The 10345-nt window shown below is 32.4% G+C and overlaps 1 protein-coding gene across 4 annotated transcripts in view; it reads left to right on the top strand.

The window, feature by feature from the left end:
- The first annotated feature begins 3318 nt into the window (after nucleotides 1-3318).
- The window catches only part of ARP5 (actin-related protein 5), a 41326-nt gene continuing 34299 nt past the window's right edge, over nucleotides 3319-10345 (top strand). For 2 of the 4 annotated variants that reach the window (XM_006846199.4, XM_088874460.1), the window contains exons 1-2: nucleotides 3319-3447; nucleotides 4084-4154. In XM_006846199.4, the coding sequence (XP_006846262.1) occupies nucleotides 3347-3447; nucleotides 4084-4154 (172 nt within the window). In that variant the 5' untranslated portion in view covers nucleotides 3319-3346. Of the gene's footprint in view, nucleotides 3448-4083; nucleotides 4155-6596; nucleotides 6765-10345 lie in introns of those variants that run through there. The other 2 variants (XM_020668350.2, XM_088874459.1) reach the window with 2 other exon arrangements.

Genomic DNA, 10345 nt, shown 5'->3' with positions numbered 1-10345 from the left:
GATCTTGGATTTGTTAGTTTTATTTTATTTGAAGCAATAATTATTGTAAGCAGACTACTTGTAAGTGATCTTTGCTAAAAAAAAAAAAGAAAAAGAAAAGAAAATGGGTGAAAAAAAGAAAAATAATAAAAAAAAAATTCTCCGGCAAGATCGCATTTGTCATTCTTTCATGAAGGACATGATTTTGATAAAAAAGGATAAAGATAAGGGGAAGAAAAATAAATAAAGACGAGAAAAAAGGAAAGAGTGTGAGAGAAGAAGTGCATATATTTGTCATGGAATAAAATGAACAAAAGGTTTTATTGATGGAGAAATAAGGTATACATGTAAGTATTCTCCTAATACATTCATAACTCATGTCTCCCATTATTTCTCTTCCCAGTTCACAACATAAAATCTTTCTCACAGTCACATCTCTTTTTGTCTTTTTTCTTTATTGTCTACTTACATGATTATTTTTCTACATTATCTAGAAAATTGTGGTTTAAATGATCTAAAGAAATGTTATGATAGCTAGGCAAATTCAAATGGGAAATATCACTAAAATTGCCATGTCACATTGCAAAAGTATTAAGGAGGCTGAATCATCTCATTTATCATTAAGATGGTTGCTTTGATTTTTATTTAACTCCTCTTATAAAATTGTTAATAATGAACCCTTTCAAACTAAAACCTTGAACAAGCAAGGCATTTAGACAATCTAAATGATGATAATACTTTTAATTGTTACGATGAATAGCAATAATACTTCTAGTTTCTTTAGCAACATGAAATTTTATCTACAAGGGTTTTTTTTGGGATTTTATCATGTTCGTCTTTAATGTACTATTTATCGCGAAATGTTTTTTATTGAGATTGACGAATTTGAAGGCAAATTATCTATAATCAAGAATAAAAATATGTTAGAAATCCATAAATAGTAAACTTGAAAGTAATTTCTAATTATCATCATCATCATCTAAGCCATATCTCAACTATTTGAGATAGGTTACACAAATCCAATTTCTCCATTTTGCTCTATCAATGACACTATCATCAATCAAATTAAAGGTCACCATATCTTCCTCATTATTTTAATCTATGTTGTTTTGGGCGTTCCCTTTACTCCTTTATAGCCGCCCACTTGAACTAAATTGCCCCCTTCTAATTGGTTCTATTTTGGGTTGCCACTGTATATGGCCAGATGATCAAAGTTTATTTTTTCTCATCTTATCGTGTATCGAAGCTACCTCTAAATTCCCTCTAATGTATTTATTTTAAATTTTATCTTTTATTGTCTTGCAACACATCTATATCAACTTCTTCATCTTAGTTACACTTATTTTACGAATATGTTATTTCTTGACCCCTAATATTCCGTCCCATCAAGCATGATTGGTTTTATAATCATTCTGTACAACTTTTCCTTCAATTTCACTAGTATATGACGAAAACTTCAGAAGTACATTTCCTGTCCATCCACCAGTTATAATTGTGTGTGCAATATCTTCCTCAATCTCTATATTCTCATAGATTAATAAAATAAATTTTAATGCAAATTAAAATTAAAATATCAAAACTCATAATCTAATTTATCAACTATTACTATGAATCCATTGTCAAATTGCTCCCTATTAGCTTTATTGACATTTTTACACTCAAATGATGTAAATGAAGTTTCTCTTTTCAAATTCCAATTGCTAATTTTGCTTTCATATTACATATAGGCTATTATTGGGGAAGACTTTTATCCTAAATTATCGTGATTAATCCATATACTTGGATATCACCAAAGTTATTATCTCTAATGGACTTTATTGTGATGAAATTAATAATTCAATTTATGGGATATAATTGTCACTAAAATGAGCTTCATTTTTTCAATTGTAAATTCTTGGTCGTGTTGCTTACCCTAAACAATGCTAGTGATGATATCATAAGTAGTATTATCATCATTTGGCTATTTAGATAAGCTAAATTTCTAAAATACCCTTATTGGTTAAGTTTCCTACTTATCAGGAGCCATTAAAATTTTTGGGTGCAGGTTTTATAGAGCTTAAGCTCTAAACCATCAAATTAGAACCTACCTTCAAATGGTGTTTGAGAAATGTGTTTCATTATTATAAATCTTTCTGATAGCTTTAAAATATATTTTCATCTTTATTTGTAAAGTTAAAGGCCTAAAAAATAGTGTAGATCGACAGATCTATGAAAACTTGAAAAATCTTGAAAATTGACTGTCCAAAAATTTGTTACCAAAATATATTATTTCCAAAACTTGAAATCTATTTTTTTCTTATATCCATGCATGTTGATGTTGAGATGATCAATTTGAGGATATTTGAGCATCAAAACAACTTCTTCCATCAAATTTTTTGAGTTAGGCTCTAATTTGATTGTTCAAAACTTTGGCTCTATATAAACTTTTTCCTTTAAAATTTTAAGGGTGAACTTCAATGATTTGACTACTTTCATGCAAGTAAACTACTTAGCTGATTTTTCCTATCTAAAGTATTTTATTCCGACTCTTATTTTGTTTGCCTCTCATCTTTTTTCTTTCCCTTCATTTCATCTCTCTAAGCCAGTGTAGGAAAAATTGAGTGGTTCAAATTCCAATTGCCTGGTTAGACCCTATTAGATTGGAATTCTAATTGCTTGGTTAGACACTAGACTAGAACCAGCCACTAGCCGGTTTTGGTTTCTGTCAGTTTTAGTAAACTTGCTGGATATTTAAAAAAAATAAAAAAAATATATATAAAACCACAAAAAACAAGTGATTTTTTTTTTGTAATGTGTGTTTTAATGTTTTTCATCATTTTGATGAAGATTGAAAATTGTTTTGGTCATTAATTTTTATTTTTATATTTTTTCATATTTTTAAAAAATTTCAAAAATACCTTTAAACACAAATCGATTCTTTAAAAGCTAAATTTTTTGATTAATTTTTAACTTTATTTCAAAGTGCTTTATTTAATCATGTTTTTTCGTATTTTATTAAAATATTTTTATATTTTTGATCTTTTAACTTTTTTTTTTTTAACCACTCGGGACTTATCCAGACAGTTAAACGGGCCAATTTACCGATTAGGCCGATTGAACGGGCCGATTTACCGATTAGACCAATTAAATCGCTTTTGGCCCATGTCTTGTTTAGTTGATCGGCCGATTTACCGATTAGACCAATTAAATCGCTTTTGGCCCATGTCTGGTTTAGTTGATCGTTGTCTAAGGTCGTTTCAGAATTACTGTGGTGTCATTTACGAAAAGATTGGAGGGTTATTTGGTCAGCTTTTCAAAACCGTACCTTATATAAAGTCCTCGAGACGAGGTTCAGAGAGTTTTTGTTGTTCGCATTTGGAGTGAGAAAATGAGTTTGGCTATGAGGCCATCTCGACAAACTGATTACAGTCTCTTCCCTTCTGATTGCCCCATTGTTATTGACAATGGAGCTTTCAACTGTCGCGTTGGGTAGGAGCGAAAACCCTAACTTATCTTCTTTATGAAAGGAATACTCGTTTCCTTCTTTGATTTTTATGCATTGTTCCCCTTTCATGTCCTTTTGATTTTCATGGCTATTTTATCTTGGTTTCTTCCCTTTCATTTTCCTCTCTCTGATTATTCGTTTTCTCTCTATGAAACTGTAGCTTTCTCTTTCTCTATCCTTCTTTTTGATGCTATTAAGGTTTTGGTGGTGTTTTTCTCTTTCGTTCTAGATTACCGTGGTTTCCTCTGTGAGTCCACATTTTTTACTCTCTTGTTCGAACCCTAATTTCCTGCATTCTTTGAGAACATTAAATTTCTTCGTTTTCTATCCTTTTGTTTCTTGCAAAATTTTTCTCTTTCTCTGTTCATTACCTTGGTTCTCTCTGCAAGTCTCCCTTCTCTCTCCTTCCCTCCCTAAACACCCTTTCCCCTTGAAAACCCTAGTTTTCTGCATTCTTCAACAACAACAGCTTTTTTCTTCTTTATCCATCCCTTTCTTTTCATGTCATTTTGTCTATTGTGATGTTTTTCTTTTACTCTGTTTCTCTCTCTGAAATTACTCCTCTCTTTCTGCATATTTTTAGTTGTTTTTGTTCTCATTTCCTTTTTTTTGTTCAAAAGATGGGCCGGAGAGACTGATCCACGTTTTACTTTCCGTAATGTGATCCAAAAGCCTAAACACAAAGCTACTGGTACGGTCTTCTTTTTAATTTTTTGGGGATAGTATTTTGCTATTTGTCAGTAGGTTTCTGAAGTATAACATTTTCATAAGATTAATTTTAGAAACTTGGGCAATTCATTATTACAATACATAGTATAATGTCAATATTTCAAGAATAAAATTGAGAACTTGGGGAGTTATCATGGTGTGGCTAATGAGTTTTCTTACCATTTGTTCTATTATTCTATTTTTGATGAGTAATGTAATTTTTTAATTTGAACATGTTTAGTTACTGTGGAAAGTTGAGTGAATAGATCATGTGTGTAAGATTGCCCTTGCAAATTTTCTCATAGAATGGCTTGGGAAAATGATGGGAATGTTATGGCAGGCACATCTCTCTTAAAAGATCCAACATGGTTGATGCAACTTTATTTATTTATTTTTGGGCTAGAATATTGTTTTACATGCTATGTAAACTGGTAAATGTAAGGATGTTAGTTCATAATGTTTATTACATACTTATAACAGAATAATAACGATCCTTTTTTCAACCAATATGTGCAGTTGAAATGGATTATCAATAGGTTTAATTCTAATATTTTAGCCATTCAAATGGGACATGTGCATCAGTGCATGTTATGAACATACCTAAGCAAACGATGTTCCCTACATTAGAGAATGTGCGTGGGTTATTCTTTTTATGCACTGTTACAAATGGAACATGCATGCATGATCTCACTACACATAAGCACAAATTGGGGTCTGATATTTTCGAGGCAAACACAAGATATTCATGCATGCACTTCCAAACTTGCTACGTGTAATCTGTAGGTGCATGGATGCATGAATTAGATGCCTGCTCAAATATTAGACATGCATGTGAGTGTCCTCATGTGGTGGATTTAGGCATTTAGCTGTATTGGGTGGTGGTTTAGGGAGATAATGCTCTCTGCTAATTAAGTACAACCAGGATTTTGATATCTATATTGTTCTATTTGATAAAAGGTTTTGTGTTGAATGTGGTTTGGGGATTTCTTCAGGTCCTTTAATAGAGACTTTGCAGGCTATATCGAGTGTACCAAATCCAAGAAGACTTGAGTGAGTCATATGACTCGATTGAGCCTGTAGTATTATTTTCTGAGGAAAACCCAGGGCAAATTAGCTATCAGAAAATAAAAAGAGCCAAAACGAAACCCGTGCTTCAACTTCAACCGACACTCTCAGATTTGCTTGAGCTAAAAACAGTTTTTCTATAAAGAAGATTCATGATATATACGAGCACACTATCCTTCTTGGCAAAATTTTGAGAAAAACCTAATTTTGTTTTGGGGAAATATCCTCCGGAGGTGGTAGGCATAATATATCTAAAATAGTGTAATGAATGGACATTACGGAACACTTTTTGTTTGAATTGATTATGGAACACTTTTTTATTTCTACATTTTTTATTGAGTTTTCTTTTTGTCTGTATTGACTAATGATCTTGCGATCTTGCCTTTTTTTTTTTTGGCTAAAAACTTGTTCTTTCACTACTGATTGAGTAAACTGGGTCGGGCCACCTGTGACCCTGACTTGGGAGTTCGTTGGCTCGAGTAAAACTCTGAGTTTTCTTACTATGATGCTGATCCATCTTTCACCATATTATATGTTACTGGCTTTAGTAAGTATTATGCTTTCCCCCACTATTAACCAAATTTTATACTAGATCAGCCACAACAATGCTAAAGCTTCTATTACAGTTACAGGCAAACATTAACCATTGATTTGGTTAACATGTGGGCAGTGAATCGTGATGCGTCATAGGCTTATCCTAACTAACTGATATGACTACGAGTTATGAATTCCTTCATCTATAAGATATCTCAAGAAGCACCAAAAAATGCTCAAATAGTCTTGTCTACTATTGATATTAGCACGTAGGGAGAATTGAAAGGAAGAGAATTTGGCTGAAAGTTTAAGGCATGTGCGAAGGAGATCAAGCAGTTTAAACAAAGGATTCCATATTATGTCGTTGTCCACATATATGCTACACTATAATTGATGAGAACTGTACTTTCTCACAGAAAAAAAGAAGAAGGAAAGGAACATGAAATCTGTTTATGGTTTTTAGAGTTTCAGGTTGCTTATGGTTTGAGAGACCAATTAAGATTCATTTGTTATCTTATCAATTGGTCTCGTCCATGATTTTGTGCTATTATCTTTCTCATATTGCCTTTTGTATCCTTGTTCCTTTTTGTGCATGTTCCATCCTATTTCTGTCCATGTTTCGCCTTGTTGGATTAAGTTCCAATTTTGATCATGATCTGCGCTTCATACACTTCAATGGTTTAAACCATTCTGAGAATTTTATTTTTAATTTTCTTATTATTGAAGGAAAACCAGCTAAATTAGCTGTCACTTTAACCTATCTAACCTTATGGATATTTTTTGTTGAATTCTAGTATGATGTCGTTGAGTTATATACACAGGTGTTCCAATAGGCTTGAAGAAAAGTGCTTTCCTCTTTGAATATACAATGAAAATTTTGGAACACTATTGTTCTTTTGTCAGTCCAAAGTGTGTCACATGTATCTCAGTCACTTTCAACCATTCGAATGCCTGAAGAGAAAGCAGAGAAAGCCTTTCCGAGACAGTCACATAAGTATAATATACGCGCCTTCTTTTCTGTCTACACAACTCTAATACTGCCATGCTTCCTTGCACTCGTGCATCTATTGCAGAACATGCTTGGAATTTTATGGACCAATATCTATACTACATAATTCAGTCACAGTTAAGGGGTGGACACATGTCTCAAGAATCAAGGGAGGAACCTATCTCTAGAGGGTAGTAGGGCATGTAATTTTGAAATAGAGAAGTTTAGGGCATGATAGAGGATGAAAAACAAATTCTATCTTTTTCGGATAGAGAGATATTTTAGGATAAGATAGAGCAATTCTATGTACTTTGAGAGATTTTAGGAGATAAGGTTATATGAAAGTAAAATTAAACATATTCAAATGTATGTCAGGCTATCTTTATTAAATGCATAATTCTTAAATAAACTATTAAATTATGAGTAACATATGACCAATGAGATATATTCCCCTCATGATATTATTATTTATAAAAAATATTTTATCTAAGTAAATTTGATTATTTTAATAATGAATATTTCAAATACTAATGATAACAATAATAATTACGAACCTAGTAATAATAATAATAATAATAATAATAATAATAATAATAGTAATAATAATAATAATAATAATAACAACAACAACAATAATATAATATCATAATATTAATATTGATATTGATTTAAATATTAGAATATTAATAGACAATATTTTAACATTAATATAATATGATTGTTGACCTTCTCTCTAAAAAAAAAAACATTAATATAATATGATATATGTCACACCCCAAGTTTTTAATATTAAAATTCCTAATATGTGACAGTTTATTCTTAAGGAACAAAACAAATTCTAAATTTTTACTATGTTGCTCCAAAACTTTTTTTCCATTCACAAGCTTGCAGACTTGTACAAAGTCTATTTCAGAACTTATAATAACATGAGAGTTTATATATATACACAACTTTGATAGAAAAAAAGCTACAAAGGCGAATTTGATTACAAACTTCTTCCAAACCACTCTTAAAACTTCTTCCAAACCACTCTTGCTGCACGCACGAACAATACGGCTACGATTATTCTGAAAAAAATTCACAATAGCTTGATGAGTTCGACTACATAGTAAGTGACCATCATTATCCTTACAAATTATGGTTAGAAAGTATAAATATTTTCTAAAAGAATGTATATTAAGTAGAATTTCGACGTATTGATTTTATGCATTCTAATACATGCTATTAGACAGATTCATTTCTAATCTTACACGTATCCTGTCTTCCTTGTTAGACAAAGCAAATAAGCATGATACATAAACCATATGCATATGATTCATATCAAGATCAACATTAAGTATCAGATATAATCGAACAAGCATTCACAACAACAAAAATCCTACAGTAGAAGTACTAACCTGGGGTCCAAGGATAGAACTTCTACCATCCCGCAGGGAGAAGCACCACCAACAGGTAAATCCGTTGCATAGTTCCTCACACACACACATAACTGCAACACGTTTTGGGGCTTTTGATAGGCACTGACCTTGCAAGATATGACCTTCTCATGGGCCCTTCTGGCGAGAGAGTGTTACACTATTAAAGGGGTCCCAATGAGCACTGCCTCACACAGATTTTGGGGGAACGACCACCCAAACACACACACTCCTAACTCTTATCCTATCATAGAGAGTTAGAAAAAATTCACAGCTGCTGGCACAAATATCTTATCAGATCACAACAGAGGCATGTCTCTTTGCGCTCATATCTTATAGAAAACATGTTGCCATGTACACATATCTTATCAGAACCATGTTACCATGCACACATATCTTATAAAAAACATGGTACCATGCACACATATCTCATTAGTAGCATGTTACCATGCACACATATCTTATCAGTAGCATATTACCATGCACACATCTCATCAGTAGCATGTTGCCATGCACACACTTCTTATCAGAAGCATGTTACCATACACACATATCTTATCAGAAGCATGCTATCATTCACATATTTTATTACCATGCACATAAATTCGAAAGACATTATTGTGTCAATTACATGCCATATATCAATGTAGTAAATATTAGAAAACAAGAATATCGTATTTTCAAAATATCCTTGAAAGTATTAACATAAATTCTCATGAAGCAATTTATAGCAGTCACTTGTATATAACACTTGCACATAATGTTTGCACATAACACTTGCATAGAACACTTGCGCGTAACACTTGCGCATAAGACTTACAATATCTAAACTTTATGCTGGAAATATTACAATTAAATACAAAAATTTCTCTGGGAATATTACTGAAATATCAGTTTTTCAAATACTGATTTTACTGGAAAAATGAAGCCACTTATAAATAAAACTGACAATATCTAAAATTCATAACAATAAATGGAAATATTACAATTTTATTGAAAGAGGAAATACCATAATTTATAGTATTTAAAATTCATAGCAGTTAACGGAATATCCCAATTTTATTAAAATCGAAAATACCAATTTTTGAATAACTGTTTTACAGGACAATGAGATCACTTGCTTTTATGATGTCGATATACTCCTGGGATGATCATCCGTGAACCTTAAATAATACAGAGAGAGAGGGTTTATGAACTGAGAGAGAGTTAACTGATTGTAAACATCACCTCTAAACTTGATATTATGGACTACAGAACGAGATATCATCTCAACGTTTTTCTTATTATTGATGGAGCAAATTCATGAGTTGGGTAGTTGGAAAGCTTAACATGAAGATAATATAAGGAAATTTGCAAAACATGGAGGTTGCTTCGTCAGGTTCACCTATTCAAATGATGAGGGGATAGAATTTTCTGTCACCTGCACTTTAGCATGAAGAGAGAGAAAGTTCTTTGGCTGTGCATATGGATGAAGAGAGAGAAAGGTCTTCACTAGCCATGCTGAAGGATGAAGAGGGAGAAAATTCTTTGATGGCTCTTCATAAGAATGAAGAGAGAGAGAGGGCACATGCACATGCCACCCATCAAAGCTCAGCAACCATAAAACATATAAGAGGGAGAGAGACCAACACCCAACACCTCATAAGGAAGGTGTCAAATTTTAAGAAAAGGAGGTTGCTTGGTTGCCACACCACCTAATGAAAAACAAAAGAAAAAGATGGTGGACCAAAGGTCCACTTTATAAGAATGAACCGTCACAATGAATTGTTATTATTATTATTATTATTATTATTTTTCAGTTTAAACAAAAGTTAGGGTTATCACAGTCTCCCCCCTCTTATAGAAATTTAGTCCTCTAATTATTTTCATATCTGATTGTTGAAAAAAATGGGGGTATTTTTCCGGATCTCATCTTCTCGTTCCCAGGTCGACTCCTCCCTCGAATGGTACTGCCATAATACACGGACTAAAGGAATCTCCTTGTTACGTAACACTTGCACCCTCCTATTTAGTATCTGAAAGGTCGCTCAATAAAGGTCAGGTCCTCTTTGATTGGTATAGGCTTAAATTTTAGGACATGGGATGGGTCGGGCTGATATTTTTGCAATAATGATCCATGGAAGACATTATGGATGTTTGCCAATTCGGGCGGTAAGGCAAGTCCATATGCCA

This window comes from Amborella trichopoda, chromosome 8 (assembly GCF_054954075.1).
Source record: "Amborella trichopoda isolate Santa Cruz 75 chromosome 8, AtrichopodaSantaCruz75HAP2 v2.0, whole genome shotgun sequence".
Classification (NCBI taxonomy): Eukaryota; Viridiplantae; Streptophyta; class Magnoliopsida; order Amborellales; family Amborellaceae; genus Amborella; species Amborella trichopoda.
Note: the sequence above shows the minus strand (reverse complement) of the source record. Positions and strands in the feature narration are given on the sequence as shown.